This window comes from Aedes albopictus, chromosome 3 (genome assembly GCF_035046485.1).
Source record: "Aedes albopictus strain Foshan chromosome 3, AalbF5, whole genome shotgun sequence".
NCBI classification, from domain to species: Eukaryota; Metazoa; Arthropoda; class Insecta; order Diptera; family Culicidae; genus Aedes; species Aedes albopictus.
This window is the reverse complement of record NC_085138.1, coordinates 253,050,502-253,070,845: the sequence shown is the minus strand read 5'-3', so window position 1 is coordinate 253,070,845 and position 20,344 is coordinate 253,050,502. Positions and strand designations below refer to the sequence as shown.

At 41.9% G+C, this 20,344-nt stretch overlaps 1 protein-coding gene across 3 annotated transcripts in view; it reads left to right on the top strand.

Annotated features, from left to right (window-relative positions):
- LOC134291871 (uncharacterized) overlaps nucleotides 1–20,344 on the top strand; it is a 32,552-nt gene that overhangs the window by 6,752 nt on the left and 5,456 nt on the right. For all 3 annotated transcript variants that reach the window (XM_062860216.1, XM_062860217.1, XM_062860218.1), the window contains exons 2-3: nucleotides 9,008–11,816; nucleotides 12,066–14,946. In XM_062860216.1, coding sequence (XP_062716200.1) covers nucleotides 9,088–11,816; nucleotides 12,066–14,946 — 5,610 coding nt within the window. In that variant the 5' untranslated portion in view covers nucleotides 9,008–9,087. The remainder of the gene's footprint in view (nucleotides 1–9,007; nucleotides 11,817–12,065; nucleotides 14,947–20,344) is intronic.

The following is a 20,344-nucleotide window of genomic DNA, read 5'->3' as shown; positions in this document are numbered from 1 at the left end:
ATCGAATTATGCAGAAATTGAGATAGGCCTTTAGGAGCCTATTAATAACTGTGGAATTGCTCAAAGAACACTAAGTTGAAGCTAGGCAGGTCAAGTCCCAGTTGAGACGTAGAGCCATAAAGAAGAAGAAGAAGTTATTCAGTTTTGGAATTAGCTAGTTATTTTGAACTGGACCATGCATTTTTCCCACAATATATGAATTCAAAGCTTTCATTTAACATAGTGTTAGTTTTCATAGAATTCCTATTTATTTGTAGTTTATAATTTTATTGAAAAACATAACCTGCTAGTATACACTTTATATGAGGTCAGCATTATTTATTGAACAATAATTTCCTATAGACTGATCAAAAACTAATTCAAGATAACAAGCGAATATAATTATATAAAAAAGGAATTTATTGAAATACTCTTCGAAAGATATCTCAGTAACCAAATGTCCAATCCAAATAAAATTTCAGGGCCTTTTACAAGGATACTGTATCTTTCATTTGGTGCTAAGAGAACCCAAATCGGTTGACAGACGGCTGAGATATTTATTATGAGACACTTGGTCAAAAATCTCTCAAAAGGTTAACCTGTATTACTCCCAAGTAATCTTTGAAAGATATCTCGATAACCAAATGTCCAATCCTGATAAAATTGTATAGGATTCTACTAGGATGTTATAGTTTCAATTTGGTGCCAGGAGAACCGAAATCGGTTGACAGACGGCTGAGATATTTATTATGATACACTTGGTCAAAAATCTCAAAAAGTTTAGTTATATAAATCCTAAGTACCCTTCGAAAGTTATCTCTGTAACCAAATGTCCAATCCTAATAAAAATTTCTGGGCAATCTACTAGGATGTTGTAGCTTTCATTTGGTGCCAAGAGAACCCAAATCGATTGACACACGGCTGAGATATTTAGTATGATACACTTTGTTAAAAATCTCAAAAAGTTTAGTTGTATAACTCCTAAGTACTCTTCGAAAGATATCTCAGTAATCAAATGTCCAATCGAAATAAAATTTAAGAGCGTTCTACTAGGATGTTGTAGCATTGGTTTGCTGCCAAGAGAACTCAAATCGGTTGACAGACGGCTGAGATATTCATCAATATTCTAAATGTTAAAAATCTGTCAAAAAGCAACCCATATTACTTCAAAATACTCTTCGAAAAATATCTCGGTAACCAAATGTCCGATCGTAATAAAATTGGCTTCTTTAACGGTGTTGAGATAATTCGATATTCTGAATCTGCATATCAAACTGAGCCGAAATCCAAATTTTCATGAATTTTGGAGTCCGGGAACCTATTTAAAAATCTATTTGAAGTTTGTATGGGAGCGATTTTATGAATCATCCCTCGTCGCACTTTGTACTGGGCGTAGCTGTCAAGCAATTGCCCAGCTGTCAAAAAGTGATTTCAAAAAATCTCTTTGAAATTGATTTTAGGTACCAAAACAAAGTTCTAAAAATCTGAAAAAAATCATAGTGACTCAGAAAAAGATGCTCTTTCGAGTAAAATCATAAAACTAATACATTTTTCTTAATTTAAAAACCCAATTCAATAGGGTTCTACTAGGATGTTGTAGCTTTCATTTGCAACCAAGAGAATTCAAATCGGATATCAGACGGCTGAGAAACGTGCGTGACTTTTTTTTGTAACATACGCATACACACACACACACACACACACACACACACACACACACACACACACACACACACACACACACACACACACACACACACACACACACACACACACAGAGAGACAGAGACATTTGCTTCTTATGGTTGTAAGAAGGGTAAAAAAGTTCATTTTATGATGATATAGTCAAATATTATGATAGAAATCACTTATTTCAAAGGAAATCATCTACATTTAGACGTTTACGGGAAAATTTCAATTTTAATTTTGCTCTTTATGTGTCAAATTTACTAGTTGTAAGAGGTTTAACGCGTTCTTTTCTGGTTTAAAAGAGCCAAATTAAGCGGAGAAGGCAATTTCCTTTCTAACCGATGCTTCATTGTATGCTGATCAATTTCGCCCCAAAGTGGCATTTTTATATTTTTTTATTCTTGGAATTATTTAACTTAAAGTTTAAATTTGTTGAACAAAATTCACATCACGTAGTTTTATTGACATCCACTCGGTACTAACTTTACAATATTTCTTTTAGCAATATTTGAATTGCCACTAATGTTATCCACAAAAGTTGTTTTAAAGTGATCAATTTGACCCCGGATTACTGTACCTTAAATTCGCCTGAGTTGATTTTCAACCTTCAATGATGCAGATAAACTAAAATTGTGAACAACAGATCACGTTCACAAAAAATGGTGGCAATCATTCAAACTTAACAATATGCTAAAATTATGATACAGTAGACGTTCGATAACTGCAACATGTTTACGTTTCACCTACTGAATGAAATTCGTTAACTGCAACGACTGACAGACACGCTAAAACTGCTCAGCACTAAAATGTGTAAGACCTACTCTGCCGTGAATCGCAAGTCAGTCCCATCTGCAAAAAGTAGGCATTGAGGAAATGGACTCTGAAGTTTTCAAATTCGATTTCTATGTGAAACTTAAAAAAATCGCCATGAATTGAAAACTTCTGCGATCATCTTGAAACTTTCACATATTGTTTCAAACGAGGAAACGTAACAGTGAAAAATATAAAACTGGCTAAAACAGTGTTGAGTTTTGTACTGCAGGATACACAAGTTCGTAATGGGACTGACTTGCGATTACATTTCATTATGGGACAATCTGACTTAGTGTTGTTTTTTAATTTTACTGAACAAACTATATATTTTTATTCACACAGCTTTAAGATCATCCCAAGAAAGGTCGAAAACGGCCATTAACTCATTTTTGTCCAAAATGCAGATGGGACTGACTTGCGATTCACGGCAGTACTCATAAGTGCATAATTTCCAGACCACACAAAAATGTGTAGTAATTACACATTCTCAAAAAACAGCTCATACACTCTTCTAGATGCGAAATGTTGATTTTTTTTTGTTTTCCAAGGTCACTAGTAATCCTACCTAGATTGGCGTACAAAAATTTTTGCGATTTTAACAATTTTGCGGACACTGGAGCTGATTTTGTAAATGTTTAAGGGTTACACATTTTTGGTGTAGTCTGGAAATTATGCACTTTAGTGCTGAGCGGCGTTAGCGTGGACGTCAAAGACTTGTCTGTTTGTCTGAAAGTGATCTAAAATGCATTCAAAAATGCATCGCTATGCAGCTGTCATCTGTGCTCACAGACCTTTGACGGATAGCGGTGCGATAACTGCAAAACTGTTGCACTTACCGGACTTGCAGTTAAAAACTGTAATGCTGTAAGCGTTTGCACCGAGCAAACGTCTACTGTATAAATAAATTATTTTCCTTCATTGTTCGGCTTCCTTGCACCCTATTTCGCCAGAGTGTACCAGTTATGGATAATCCCATAAAATATGCATGCAAATAGTGCGAAGTGGAACCCAAATTAACCATTGTGTCCATAACTGGTACAGGGTTCCTATCATTGGCACACGCCGTAATAAATACTGAAAGTAGTTCGAAGGTACACATCTGTTCTGTTCAAGCAGCCTACCTAGTTTTAGCGCTATGGCCAAAACGTGTTCGACGTTGGCTCCTCCAGAACACATTCCAGTCCAGTGGCCAAGGTTTGGCTCTATAGATATTATGTACACATGTCCACTTCAGCTGAACATTTTTGCCGAATACACCACAATACAATACAATAGGGTATTGGTTCCCTTCTTAAGCATGTGGCTCCCATTTTCATCCTACGAAAAACAAAGGATTGAAGCGCTGTTTGTTTTGTTTCTTATTTTTGTATTTTTTATTAGAAGTGAGCACCCATGAAAACAAAAAGAACGGAATCAATCGGTGCCGTAATCGCTTGTTTTCGAATAGGATGAATATGGGAGCGTGAGATTAATGATGGAACACATACCCTACAATACTATCACGGAGAACAGACATCCAAGTCAAATCTGAATTTTGTGTAAAGAATATTTCATCGGCAACACAAGTGGCATCTTCAGTTAGCCTAAAGCTTGGCCTAGTGGTTAAGGCTATGGATCGCCAATCCGGAGACGCCGCGTTCGATTCCCGTTCCAGTAGGGAAACTTTTCTCGACTCCCTAGGCATAGCGTATCATTGTACATACTTGCCACACAATATACAAATTCATGCAATGGCAGGCAAAGAAAGCCCTTCAATGGACTACCCGCTTGGCGCACGCCCACAGTTGATCAGCAGGAGTAAATCCATTTAATTTTTTATGGTGAAAAGTATCTAAACTTGAATTACTTGAAATAGAATGCTTTTCCTGAAAAAATAATTGGTAGCCTTAATAGTGGTCACCATTGTGCACAACCACTACCAAATATTTTTTCGAATAATGTATTCCACTTCGATAAATTTGCCTTTAGATGCTATTCGCCATACAATTTTTTTTGCGATTTACTTTTTAGCGATTTTTCGCGCATAGAAGCTAGCGCCACATTGGTAGATGCGGAGAGTAGGAAAACAGCTGATGTAGGTAATTCATTAAGAACTGTGGAAAGTGCTCAAAGAACACTAAATTGAAGAGAGGTCAAAAGAAGAACAAGTGGCAATAGCGTGGCGCTGCAATCGGTTAAATTTTCATCAATGTAATTCACCACTTGAAATGATTCAATTGGCTTCTTTAACGGTGTTGAGATAATTAAATATTATGAAACTGCATGTCAAACTAAGCCGAAATCCAATTTTTTTATAATTTTTGGTGCCCGGGAACCTATTTAAAAATCAATTTGAAGTTTGTATGGGAGCGATTTGTCGAATCACCCCTCGTCGCTTTTTGTACTGGGCGGAGCTGTCAAACTGTTGCCCAGCTGTCAAAAGGTGATTTCAAAAGATCTCTTTGAAATTGATTTTAGGTACCAAAATAAATCTGAAAAAAATCATAGTGGCTCAGAAAAAGGTGCTCTCTCATACCGTCAAGGCGCCATTCACCGTGGGGGCTCCATTCACCGTGTGCCTTCGAATATTTTTTCATTATTTCCATATTATGATTGAATGATATTACAATTTTCCTTCAATTTCACCAATACAACATTGAATTGCTGAAATTGAAGGAAAATTGTCATATCATTCAATCATAATATGGAAATAATGAAAAAATATTCGAAGGCACACGGTGAATGGAGCCCCCACGGTGAATGGCGCCTTGACGGTATAAAATCAAAAAATCAATACATTTTTCAAAATTTAAAAACCCAATTCACCACTGGTGGCGTTAGTGTTTTCATCGTGAATTGATTTGCATCCTTACTCAAGTAAAGATTCAAATTCTTAGGGAACGTCCATAAATTACGTCACGCAAAAATTGCCCATTTTCAACCCCCCCTCCCCCCTATGTCACACTTTTTGTATGGGGCCTCTGAAATTTTTGTATGAGTCGTCACACTTTGGTAAACCCCCCCTCCCCCCTCAAAGCGTGACGTAATTTATGGACGTTCCCTTACACAACTTTCTTAATGAGACTTGTTCTAGTCTGGATGTCTGTTCTCTGTGATTCTATCTAATGAAGCAACCATATTTGAAAGCGCATGCCGTGTATTGAGTACCCGGCGCGATCGCTCGTGTATATCTTTTTGGCGCGACTGATGGAAGGTTAAAAACGGATTCCAATTATTATTGTAGAGATTTTTTACTAAAAAAATGCAAAAATAGGGTATTGGTTTCCTTATTAAGCATGTGGCTCCCATTTTCATCCTACGAAAAAGAAAAGATTGAAGCGCTGTTTGTTTTGTATTTTATTTTTGTATTTTTGTCAGAAGTGAGCACCCATGAAAACAAAAAGAACAGAATCAATCGGTGCCGTAATCGCTTGTTTTCGAATACAGTAGACGTTCGATAACTGCAACATGTTTACGTTTCACTTACCGAATGAAATTCGATAACTGCAACAACTGACAGACGTCAAAGAACTGTCAGTTGCTGCAGAATGAAGTAAAAGTGCATACGGAAAACATCGCATTGCAGCAAAAGTGCATGCGAAAAACATCGCATCGCTGTTAATATTTCATTTTGACGGAAAGCGGTGCGATAACTGCAAAATTGTTGCACTTAGCGGACTTGCACTTAAAAAGCATTGCAGTTAAGGCCCCTTAGCGTGTCATCGCAAAATGGCTTCTTCAAAATCATTGACCGAAATCAACTTTACACAACATTGCACCAATACATATTTGTAAAAAATCGACACTTATCTTATTTTATAAAATAATCAATTTCACGCGAGATATTCGGCATAAAAATGTATTCACACTACTTCAAATACAAGCCTCTTTCCAAGTAATCACGATTACTAAGCATTAGTTCACTCGAAAGTAGAAATTTTTAACGATTTGTTTCGACCGCACTAAACTGTGGTTGGCGGTGTTTACCAACGACGACGACGGCAGCGCGGTGATGTCTTTTGGCGCGCACAATCATCGATCATTGCACGCAGTGATGTCGATCCTGCTGGCCAAAGCATCAATGAAAATGATCGAAATCAATTAAAAAATCCAGTCAAACACATTGGTTATGCGTCATAAAATCAAAAATAATTTGTGGGGTGATTATTTTTAAACTTTTCTAACACAATTGTTAGTGAAATAAGCAAAGCATTATAATTTACGGAATCTTCACCAGGCGGTCCGCCAGCACTGCTGTTGCAGCAAACATAAACAGTGAGAGAGTGTACCAAAATAATTCGATCATTTCTAGCTTGTTACATAAATAAAAAATCTAACATTTTTCGTGATATCTGGATATGTTTCCTTGTTATTCATTGTAGTAGAGTAGTTTACTGCTTGAGTTGCTTTCAAATGATTCATATTCTCGAAATGTTTACATTGGAAGTACCGAGACAAAGAGGTGCTATTTTTGTTTGTTTGTTTATGGAATTGGTATAGAAAGGCTACACAACTACTATCGTGCTTGATGATTGTTTGGAATAAGAATCAAATAAGAAGAGCAAAATTTGAGCTGACACGCTAAGGGGCCTTAAAGCGTTTGCACCGAGCGAACGTCTACTGTAGGATGAATATGGGAGCGTGAGATTACTTATGGCACACATACCCTAGTTTGCGCGCAAACCGGTGTTGTTGGTAAAGAGTTTGTTTTATTATTAGTTTTGTTTGTGGGCAATTCAAACAACGGAAACACATCTCGATCCGGAAACAACGGCAAAGATCTCGGAAATCGAACTTGAAATTGTTTGTCTTTTCGCCACAATGCTTTGGGCGTTATCCCCTAAGCTGGAAATTGACGTGGAGGCTTTCCAAAAGTATGCAGAAGCCACGAGAAAGCTGTATGTACAGCGGTACGATTCTTTTCCTTATCATCGTCAGTTCATAGAATTCTTTTGCGTGGATCGAAAATTATCAGAAATAGGGTAATTGTTCCCATCGTTGCGGTAGTACCTATTGTTGCGGTAATGGCAATTGAGCACTTTTTCGACTGAAATGTTACCAAAAGGTATTTTTAATAGATGTATGGTGCTTAAATTATGAGATTGCACCATTTGTTTGCTTAAGATTTGCCCAAAAACCTATTTTAAAAAAATATTTTCATAAATGTGTTTGCTGCTGTGTTCCTATTGTTGCGGTAGTGTTCCTAATGTTGCGGTATCCCATATGATTTCAATGGGATACCGCAACAATAGGAACAAAATACCGCAACATTAGGAACACATACCGCAACATTAGGAACACAATGATCTTTCAGATAAAAACGAATAAAATGCTCATAACAACATCAAAGTGGCAATATTTCGTTATTTTCCCGTAGATTAAGGATGGATTTTGTTATTTTCAATTCAATCCATGTAAAAAGTTTGCTTGGGGCGATACAATTGTGGTTTAAACATGAACCCAGCGCTTAACTCCTCCATGATCGGATCAATTACCCTAGTGATCTTCTGTCCGAAGAAGCGCAAGAGCGACGAAATAAATTCATCCGAAAATTTGTACTTTTTCCAATAGTGGAACTATGTTCAAGTATGCACACTTATTACTGAATTGCCTGTTCGGTACTTTTTTGACGAGATTATAACTGCAGTACGATCTCGGTAGTTTCGGTAATCGATTTTACTGAGGTTCAGTAAAACAACTGTCAAAATCGTATGGAAAAGGTAAACAATGCATTTTTGCTGAACGAGTTCAGTGCTCAGCAGTTTTAATCTCGTCAAAAAATTACCGAACCCGGTAATCAAAATTAAGTGTGTGTAGTATTTTTTTCAAAGGGATTATTTCTTGGCATTGAAATAGTCCTTCAGAATCGTGAAAAGAAGGAAAGTTATTATGGGTTAAGTACCTACATGTGGTATACACTGAAAGACTGCTTGCGGTTATGACAAGCACAAAAATGTTTTCAAATTTACTATGGCAAAACATAATTATCAACCCATAAACGCTTCTTGTGTGCATTCTGTTTTCTCTCATATCAACCGGTTCAATAGCCGAGTGGTAGCGTGCGAGCCTGGTGATCTCAAGATTCTTGGTTCGAATCTGGTTGCCAACAGAAACTTTTTTTTAATTGTAAATCGAGTCCGTTGACCAATCCAAATTCCTGTGTGTTAGTGGTTTGTGTTCAGATTTCCCGTGTTAATCTATCTGTAAGAACTTTGTAAATATCTTTTGTTCTCACGTATATGGATAGGCTTGCAGTAGATTTCGTGAGACTTTTTTTGGACAACTCAATAGTAAAATTGAAAACATTAATCTGTTGAATTGAAACGAAACTCAGTCTGCATAAATCAAGTGGCGTCGTGCATTTATGTTGACCCTCAGAATAGTAATTTGAACCGCAAGCCGTCTTTCAGTGTAGGCACGCGCTCAGTTCATCGAACTGAGTTGATGAGAATATCAGCGTAGACCTTTGTGAATGTGAATTTATGATTTTATTCGATTTTCAATGGTTTCAATATTCACAAATTTCTTGTCATCTCACCCTTTCCAGGTTCCACCGGTCCTTGTCGTCGTTCAACGATGTTCCACCTCGTGGATTAAGCATGATGCACCGTTGAACCGCACCCGCGGATGGGTCGCACAAGGCGTCTCAATCGGTTCCGTATCATCCCAGCTGCCAGTCGGGCCCGCTACCGGCGTGTCTTCCGGAAACTGTCCAAACGCTATTGCCGCCGCCGGCTACCGTTGCCGACCACCCATCGCCGTCGGAAGCAGCTGGAAAACTTGTTCTGCCGACTGATGCATAGGCAACAGCTTACCCACAAACTTGGGGCTCACCATCGGGAGCACAATCTGGTGCTGGAGAAACGTGTCGGAACGACGGGTGGTTGTCGCCTTTCGGGTGCTGCAACGATTCCGGAGTATTTTAGGAAACGCATTCTGAAGCAGCAGCAATTGGTGAAGCACGCGGAGAACGAGAATACGGAAGAGGAGGAGAGGGAGGAGGATGAGGAGACGGTTGGAGATGAACAAGAGGTTGTAGCGGATGAAGGCAAGTCATCGTCTGAAGACGAGTCTTCGGAAGAGGACAGTGAGTCTGCGGAAGAAACAGATCAGGAAGAAGAACAAGAAAGTGAAAAAGTGGAAATTCCTGATCCGACGAAGTTCTCAGAGTTAAAGCAGGAGATTAAGGAGTATTGTTCTGTGCAGGAGAAAGTTCAGGTAATCATTTCAATGCTGAAATCAAGAGCTCAGGAGTTGGAAAGGGACGATGAGGTTGAAGAAGATACGAAACAAGAGCTGAAAACAAAGGTTGAAACCAGTGAAGTGAAGTCTCCAGTAAAGAATGAACAACCGGAGATCGATAATTCCGAGTTGGAATCGTTGAATAAGTACTATGAAAATTCCGATGAAGATGATGAATTGGAAGAGGTCAAGAAGGAACTGAAAGAAGATAAAGATTCCGATGTGGAACTGGTAGAGGAGGTTGAATCAAAGCCAGAAATAGTTTTCGTAGATACGGATGCCTTAGAAGACGATACCAAAGATAAAAAATCGATCATCGTAGATTCCAAAGAATGTGTTTTGCCAACAAAATCCCTGAAGGATATCTCAACAACCGATCTGTTCGATCCGACCTTCAGCACAATCAAATTGGAACCGTTGGTCAAAAAGAGTTCGGTGGTCGATTCACTGTTCAGCAAGTTCAATTTGAAACTTCCTACTTCACCACCGAAGCCGGCTCCGGTAGCCACGGAGATCGAAAACGATGCTACCAATGCAAGACTCCGGGATCGTCGGAAGCTTGCCAGCAAACCTAGATACGCTGAAGAGGACGAGGACGAACCAAAGAAGAAGCGCCCTTCTAAAGTGTTCGACAAAATCCACAAGCAGTTCAACATGGACACGGAGAACTCAAACTCCAACTCGTCGACGGAGTTCTACGGCTTCGACGAAGGTGAAGCCATCAAGCTGGACAAACCGACGGTTCCCGGTTTGCTTCCGACGCCGATCGTCAAGAAATGTCGCCCGAACGCACCCTTCCTAGCTCCCGGTACGATCGCCGAGGATATCAAGATCGAAAACCGAGATGATCTCTTCCGTGAAGAGGGTATGGTATCGTTCGGGTCGCTCCCGCCTCGACTGGAATGTCCTCGACGACCGGACGATATGGTCCGACCCAGAACCGTGGCCCAGAAGCGAATTCTTCTGCAGAAGAAGAATGATGTGCGATATCTGATGATCGACAACGAGTCGAAGATCTTCAACGAGATCGAGAAGCGGAGCAAGAACATTGACGTTGAGTTGGACCAGGAGCACATGGAGGAGTTGCAGGAGCAGAATATACCTTTCACTAGGGATACCTGGAAGGCGTTGTCCTGGTTGAGAACCGAAAAGGGAAAGTATTTCTTCCAAACGTTGAGAGTCGATAACCACTATATCAAGCTGGCCGGCTGTAGAGGCAACCACGCGGCCAAGAGATTATGTAAGAAGCAACTCTCCGCGCCGGCAACCGTTAGTAGGAAGCACGTCTGCCACTGTCCCGAATATCCCGCTAATGTGAACATTGATCTCAGTCTGATTGAACCTCCGGATGAAACCCGAATCAAAACTGAGCCTGAAGAATCAATACCCGTCGAACCGACGGAACAGGACAAGAAATTGCTCTGTAACTCCACGAAACCCTTTGTTCGTACCCGACCCGGACCCCTTTCCTCCAAACTGCGCTATGACTACGAACTGCTCAACCGCACCGAAGACGGTGCCTACCTCGGACCACTGGAAGTTCTGCAAATGCCAACCGTTCAGATCGAGGTGTTTCCTCGGATCGATCGCCCTCTGGATGCAACCGTCAAACCCTACCTCAAGATGATGCTCCCCTTCCAGGGAATCACCGAGAAGTGGGCCCGATTCGCCGTGTCCACTCTGAAAACGCCGGACCGCCGGGAAGAGGACATTCCCGAGAAGGATCGTTCCTTCTCGTTCACCATGCCCTATCTGAACAACCAACGGAGGATCTTGATTCGGCGTAGGCTGGCGCAACCCAGTGCGCCAAATTCACCTGCCGAAAGTTTGGATCGATTCGAAAAAGAACTGCAGGAACCTCTCACGTTTCGGAAACATCTGGACGAAGCACCGGAAGAGGGTGCCGATGCCGAAGTGGATCCGGTAGAGAAGGAATGCGCCGACATATTGTCGGAGTTGACCAACGCGGTTGCCATCGGGTTGGCTGGGGAAATTTTCATCGGTGACGATCCAAACTGCGACTACAGCCGGGAAGACAAGCCGCTGGAGCAATTGGCTAACCAGCAGGATGTGGTGAAGAACGTCGAGAATGCGGCCAAGTCGAAACGAATGCTGTAAGTATTAGAAAAATCTTGTTTTGGTCAGTAGCTTTGAAAAGGTGACATAGCCTAATTCTAATAACATTTTTCGGAAGTTAATTCCGTTCACACCATGCAAAACAAATGGACCATATCAACGCTACTGAACACATTATTCACTACCATAAATCCCAACATCATCCAATCCTATAACTCATCACCAATCATCCTTCAATACATTTTTTGGACCATACCATCTTCAAGATGTATGATTTCCTCTTCCAGCCGTGAGATGAAACGCCTCAACGCCACCATAATCGAAACCATTCCGGAACCCGCACCACCACCAGCCGAGGACAGTAAACCCCGCTGCGACGAGCGGTACTGCGGCAAAGGTTGCATATGCGACGTCTTCAGCTCCAAGCATGGCAACGTGACCCGGATGCACTGCAACAAACTGGAATGTATTTTCGAGTGCCAGTGTGGATACGACAAGAGGCGCAGCTCGACCAAGGATGTGAAGCCCGACATGACCGAAGACGGCCTGTCCGCCTTATCCAGCGAAGATGTTAAGTACCTGCGAGAAAAGGCCACCGCCAGGCTGGCCAAAGAGGAGCGTGATTTCACCCCAACTGTGATAATGACCAACAACAGCACGGTGTTGGTCCGAAATACGGATACGGATTGCCGGAGGCACAAAAAGAAACCTAAAAAGTACGAAGATTACTACAATGAGAACAGCGTGAAGAGCCTGATGAATGGTATCATTCCCAACGAGGAAGAATCTCGCGAACCTTCAGTGGAACGAAGCAAAACCAGCTCCGTCATAGGGAATCAACCGCTCAGCCTGGCCGATCGGATTCGCCACACGCACGTGGTCCTGAACAAGCTGCAAGACCTAGACCAAATAGAGCCTTGGTGTATGATCCACTGTCTGTATCGTTGCTACTGCCATGGGAACGCGACCCAAGGAAAGCCGTTCCGATTCAACGAGGAAAGCGATATTGTTCTACCGACGCCAGCCGTGCCAGTGCCGGACCCTCTCCTAACGGCCTTTGAACCGCGCCGTCGACGACTGTACTCGTTCGAAAAGACGGAAACTGTTCCTGTTCCAGAAATTAGGGAGCCCTTCCGAAAGCGCGACAGCTCGGAAGAATCCTACAAGCCGTGGAACGAGAGGCGCAGAAGAAAGAGGAAAACGCTAGACGATCAACCACCAGCTTCTCCGGATAAGAGGGCCAGTGGAGAATCGGCACCATCCTCCACAAGGGCATCCATCGAAGACCTGCAGATCACCGACGGTCAAACGTGTAGACGGGTCATTCCGGTGAACAGGAACTTTTTCAAAACGAGGAACTACTACAGGAAAAGTCGGTACTTGAAGGAGATCGAAGAAGCCAAGCGAAAGAATCCTCATGCCGAGAAACGACTGAAGGAACTGTTGGAAAATTGCGAAAAGTCGTTCTTTGAGGAACGGAGGCGAGAACTTGAGGAACAGGCCAGGAAAGCCATCAAAGATCGTGTACGTCAGCGGCAAATCAGCGAAGGGGAAGGAAAATATCCTCCGAAGGAACCGATCTTCATCGACATTGTCGGCACGGATGCCAAGATCCAGCAGAATATTCTACTATCGCCGTTGGTAGATATGAACAAGACGTTGATCTACTGTGGAAAGAAGAAATATTATGTGGAAAGTGATGCGATTTCGAGCGGAAAGATCAACCTGATCAACATTGCACGGAAGTTCCAAAGAACGGTTTGCATTCTCAAACGGGTGGAGAACGATTCGAAGGCTAAGCCAATCACGTTCAGCTACAAGAACGAAACGATCATGCTGAAAGGCCGCAAGTACCGAATGAAAGAACCGTACGAGCAAAGTGCGAACGAACACGTTGATTTTGACTGCGAAAGTGACGATCAGGAGTCCAATTCTTCGTTGGTTCAGGATGTTGCAGTAGCACAAGAAGATGAACCACAAAAAGCGATGCTCGATCAGGTCAATTCCGATATCATGCACACGATGCAGCATATCCGGGAGATGATGCGCAAGAACACCTCACGGCTAAATCCTCCAAAGAAGGGCATCCTGTATTTATACCGGTGGGAAAAGTTCCTTCAGGCGTTCAACGAAGATCAAGTGGACGTGTGGGACATAACCTTCCAAAATGGATCGGAATTGGTAATCTTGACTACGGAAAACACTCGGAAGAATCCCCCATCCTTCAAAAATACGAAATCCGTTCGCCTAGCTCGCAAATGCACGTTGGAATCGCGAGGAACTTCACTCCTGACCAAAATGGTTCTCCATCAGATTGACAACCCGGAAACGAACAAGCTTTCGTTGGTGCTGTTCGGAACGGACAACTACTGGCGCTTCTGTGGGTTCATCAAAGCGGAAAACAACTATCTGGACAAGGGCTGCGAAGTTCGGCCAACTCCGGCGTCTCATCCGAAGGTGGCACCGAAAATCAATCGCTACTACGAAGCATTCGTAGCCAGCCGCAAGAACGAACCCGCCGCTCAGAAACCGGCAACTCTTCTCAATAAGCCACAAAAACCAGTTGAAGTTCCAAAACCAATCAAAGAAGAAGTTCCTACGGAACAGACTCCCAATCCGATCATGATACCATCCACCATAACGATGGTCAAATCCAACGTCAAGCTGATGGAAACCAAGATCAAGGACTTCCGGAACATTGCCATCCCGAACATCGGGATGCGCCGGTGGTTCATGTTGAACGTGGCGGACGATTTCAGCGACATCTACATCCCCAGTTGGAAGTCCTGCCTGGCGTACGGTCGTATCAAGCAGGCCATCCAGCTGGCGAACCGGTACCGGAAAACGGTACGACTAACCTCGATCGTCCAGAAGGACAACCAGGAGGACGTCCTGCCGCAGATCTACGCGGCCCCGTTGCAGGGCGAGTGCATCTTCCTCGGTCCGTACAGCTACACGCAGAACATGGACTTGATCCTGTGCCAGAATGTGGACGGCAAAATGTATACCCGAGAGGAGTACGAACGCAACAATCACATCGTACGGACGGACCACACGACCGGTTCGTGGCTGTACATGAAGCCGAACGTGACTTCGAGTACGATGTCGACGTCGCTGGTGCCCGAGTCGGAAGGGGCGGTTGCCACGACGGAACGAGCGGAAGAACAGGTGAGTTTCACAATGAGTTTTCTTTTATTAATTTTTGCATGCGTCGATTGAACTTCTCTGATTGCCATACCTATCTTGATACCTTGTTGGCTACAAAGTAACTTTACTCCAGTGTCGAGCGTGAGCACCATCTTCGTCGGTCTTGGGAGATGTTCCTCCAGTTTCCCCGAACATTTAGGGTTGTCAGGTCTTCTTCAATCACGGTCGTTGACCTCTAGCTGATTCCCTACTCAATATCGTTACCGCTATTCTTTTCCCCAACATTCGCACTGCGTGTTCAGCTCACTGAAGACTGTCGTATTTTATTCGTTGCCGTTGAATCAATCTGTTTGCTATACTTGTGCCCTTCGTACGGGTGCCGTATTATTTTCCGTAGTGTTTATTTTGTTATTTTCCACTGGGACTAAAAAAGCGCGGCAATCCACTAGAAAAAAGAAAGTTTAGTTTGTAGTTCGTCATCAACGCAATAAAACGTTTTGTATCGCTTTTCTAAAGTCGCGTGTGAGTTTTTATTCCCGGATAATCTGCAATCCAAGGTCAAAATCAATTGGAATCCTACAGTCTATTCCATGTCAAAACATTTGAACCTTCGATCCGAATAATGTTGGACCTGCAAAGGTTAATTAGCCGCCGGAACGCCCTAATGATTCAGGTACGTGGAGAGCTTTCAGTCGCAGACTGAGACGCTGTCAAGGTCCAAGGAGCGGAGTCCTTCCCTAAGTGAGGTTAGGGACCGACTGAACCAGCTGAAGGAACTTGCTGCTAGCTTTCGGGAGGCACAAGGATCGATCGGGGAGAATCATTCCACAACATACTACGCGAGGAGTTCTTCGGTATGTTCTACCGAGCCAAGGACGTTTTTGAAGGCTATTTGGACGAATTCGACGTGGAATCATCGGCTAGCCAGCGAACAGCGGGCGAATCGAGCGACTGGAAAGAGACATTGCATCTGCTTATCGAAACGCAGCGGAAGCTTCTGCTAGATCAAGCAAGAACCAGGAAAACCGTCGAAATTCTTGCACAGCTGTCGAATAGTGCCCCTCTCGATGGAAGTCAGATGCCGAATTCGTCAACCCAGCTCACCGTTCGGTTGTCTTCCATCAACATTCAACCGTTCAGTGGTGAATGTAAACTGTGGATGACGTTCCAAGATATTTACATTTCAACGATCTACCACCGATCCGTCATTTATTTCCGATGCTCTAACAATGCAGTATAGAGTGGGACCATTTGGGCAGGAGCACATATTTTGGGCACCTGCTGCTATAACTCAGTCATTTCAAACCGATTGACTGAATTTTTGAACATGGCTAGATACTGTGCGTAGCTGATATCTCAAAAATCAAGTCAATCGGCTTAAAATTGACTGAGCTATAGCAGCAAGTGCCCAATATAGGTGCTCTGCCCAAATGTCCCAGACCCTATCTTCGAGGGGGACGCCAAAAGATTGGTCAGTAAATTTGCTATCTCGGGCGCCAAATCATCAAAATGCGTGCTGCATCTTGATTGCCCACTTAGACAAGAAGCGCTACACCGTGTTTTCGTTGGTTCATAAGTTCCTAGCTCAATCTCCGGTAACCCTAGCTACTCCACAGTCACTGGGCAGGCTGGTAACAACGTCTGACGAAATCATCCAACAGTTCGACATTTTGGGACGGCCGGAACCGTGGCTGATTCATCATATCCTGGAGAAACTGGACAAAGAGACATGAGCAAGCTGGTCACAGGATGTTGTCGAAACACCGAAAATCTCACGTTCGAAGACTTGCTGGAGTTTCTCAAGAAGCGTTGTGAGGTGCTGGAAACGTGTTCGGCATTTTCGAAGGAACCAGTGAATGAACCGAAGAAAGAAGCGGTCAAGCCGGTAGCAGAGAAGCTGAAGATGCTGCATACAACAGTGGACAAAAAGTGCTCTAGTGAGCACAATACGTATCATTGTGAAGACTTCAAAATCATGAGTGTGAAGGACAGGCGAGAACTAGTACAAAAGGCCAAACTCTGTTTTAACTGCCCACGAGCCTCACATTCTGTAAAATCGTGCTCGTCAAAAATGGTATGCCGCAGTAATGAGTGTAAACAGGGTCACCACACGCTGCTGTATCTGAAGGTAAAGAAGTCAGATCAAGGTACAGGAGGATCACGAATAAGATCAGTCGCCGGAAGTACCTGCAAAGGAAGAAGGTGCCGTCATTGTGTTGACAACGACGGCACCTTCTACCTTTGCAGGTCCTTACGTGCAGTGAAGCAGAGCTTGTCTCAACTCGAAGCTACATATTAGAATTTCACGATGCATCTTTCCTTGTGGTGGTCGGATGTAACTTCATGGAGGTGGTCTACACTAGTACAACCGATGACAAAGTTTCTGGTTGCCTCCGGGTATCACGGATAGCACCGATCAAGCAAGCTTCGCTGCCCCGCCTAGAGCTCAACGATGCACATCTGCTCACGCATCTGATGCGCTAAATCATCGAAGCTCTACCACAAATGGAAAACTTTTTGGAAATAGAGCTGCTTCCATACTGGAATACTGCTGCTGGCGCCATGTTTCTAGCAAGTACAACCTCGCTGATTTGGCATCACGCGGTATATCGCCGATCGAGTTGGTTGACAATCGGTTGTGGTTCCAAGGTGCATACTGCCCCCACTCGCATAACAGTCCCATTTGCAAAAAGTAGGAATTGAGAAAACGACATTTGAAGTTTGAAAACTTGTTTCCATATAAAAATTTGAAAAATCGCCAAAATTTGAAAAATATTTCGATCATCTCGAAACTTGCACAGATTGCTTTGCACATGAATATACTGCCGTGAATCGCAAGTCAGTCCCATATGTAAAAAGTAGGCATTGAGAAAATGGCCTCTGAAGTTCGATTTCTATGCACGGTGCTCCCCAGACCGTTATTATAAAATAAAAATCTCCATCCAATCGATGCCCACCATTCGTTTTCTATGGCTATCCTGCATGTCTGGGCAAAATTTGAAAAAAAATCGTAGGGCCCATTTTCGAGTTACGCCCTTTTAAAGGGCGTAAAGCCCAATATTCAAAGAAAAAATCGAAATATTTAGTACTCAATCATTTTTAAATGATTTTGATGAAATATTTTCATGAAAAATTGTATTGCATTGAGTAATAGATTTGTTTAGCATAGTTTTATTTGAAATAATTGAAGAAAATATCACGTTTTTGTGAGTTGATATAAATAACAGTGAAAATATTTGGAGCTTCTCAGGTTGAAGTACGCTAAGGAGAACGTGAATGTATATAAACAAAAAATAAATTAAGTAAATGAAAAGGAAGCTCATAAAAAAGAAACCTAGCATAACATGTGAAAAAGGCCTAAGTGCTTTTGTAAACAAACGTGTTTCGATCGCTGTAGGGCCCAACTGTATCCACCCACGAATATCCGCACCCTTAACCGATGGCCCCAAGATTGCTCTATCTGATAAGGGTGTTGGTGTGCGTGGGTGTATCAAGATGGGGGCTATAGCGATCGAAACATGTTTGTTTGCAAAAAAAACACTTAGGCCCTTTTCACAAATTATGCTAACGATATTATGTGTGTTTGAATAAATGTAAATGAGTTTGAATTGTTTTAAGCCCTTTACATAATTCTTTTATTTGCGCAAGAAAAAAAAAACAATCAATTCTGTATGAAATCATAAACATCAATATGTGATGATTTAGAAATTTTGAATGGCAATTACATTTAACCAGATATGTATTTTATTTGAAAACGTAATATTTTGAATAAGAATGTAATTCTATCTATATATATAAAAATGAATTTCTGTCTGTCTGTCTGTCTGTCTGTCTGTCTGTCTGTCTGTCTGTCTGTCTGTCTGTCTGTCTGTCTGTCTGTCTGTCTGACCGTTATGGATTCGAAAACTACTGGACCGATCGGTGTGAAATTTTGTATGTGAGTATTTTTCGAGCCGGGGAAGGTTCTTAGCTTGGTGCGGGATCTCTCCGGTTTCTGGAACCGGGGGCTCCCATACAGATTACTTTGCGGGGGACGTCCTTATGGAGCTGTACGCCAAAAAACACAGTAGGCAGGCAGTACGACGTTTGCCGGGACAGCTAGTGTATTATAAATAATAATACCCACACTGAAAGCCGCTTTACGGAGATAAAGACCACAAAAATGTGTTTAAATTTACTATTGGAAATGCTTGTACGCATATTGTACATTCCGCTTGTTTGCTATGTTGGTATTTATGCAAAAATAATGATTTACAGTTATGTACTCAGAAGATAATTTCAATATGGTGCTGGCATGTAAATTTCTACAATGTTACAGCCAAAAATATGTACCGTCTTTGAAAACCGTAGACTTGGAGGGAAAGGGGAGGGCTTGATCAATGTTTTATGCACCATAAAATTTCGTAAATATTGCGTGGACCCAAGGGGAGGAGGGGTGGGTGTGGTTGACATGGCCTACGATTGATTCCGTTTTTCTTTGTTATCGTGCGTACTCCTTACCAAAAAAATAATAAATATAAGAAATTAAACAGCGTTTCAAGTCCCTTGTTTTGAGAACAATGAAAAAGGGGGCATTAAGGGAACAGATACCTTACGCAGATTATGGACAGCGCCTAAGTTGCAATGAGCCGCGCAAATATATAGATATTCCTTTGAAAAATGGGTTATAAACAGACTTGCTTCGGCATTAGCGTTTTTTAAGTCTTTTCATTTGCATCACATGTCCACATATAGTTTCTATAAAAAGAGGACAACACCCTGCCAGGAGGCGTTTGTGGTGTGATGATCATGTTTTCCAATAGTAAATTTAAACACATTTGTGTGGTCTTTATCACCTTAAAGCGGCTTTCAGTGTGGGTATTATTATTTATAATACTCCACTACATTCTTATTCAAAATATTACGTTTTCAAATACAATACATACATGGTTAAATGTAATTGCCATTAAAAATTTATAAATCAACACATATTGGTGTTCATGATTTCATACAGAATTGATTTGTTTTTATTTTTGTGCAAATAAAAGAATTATGTAAAGGGCTTAAAACAATTCAAACTCTTCTTCCATTCATTCGAACACACATAATATCATTTCTAGCATAACATGTGTAAAGGACCTAAGTGCTTTTTGCAAACAAACATGTTTCGATCGCTATAGGACCCATCTCGATACACCCATGCACACCAACACCCTTTTCAGATAGAGCAACCTTCGGGCTATCGGTTAATGATGCGGATATTCATGGGTGGATGCAGTTAGGTCCTACAGCGATCGAAACATGTTTGTTTATAAAAGCACTTAGGCCTTTTTCACATGTTATGCTAGGTTTCTCTTTTTATGAGGTTTCCCTTCATTTACTTTATTTACTTTTTGTTTATATACATTCACGTTTTTTCTTAACGTATTTCAACCTGAGA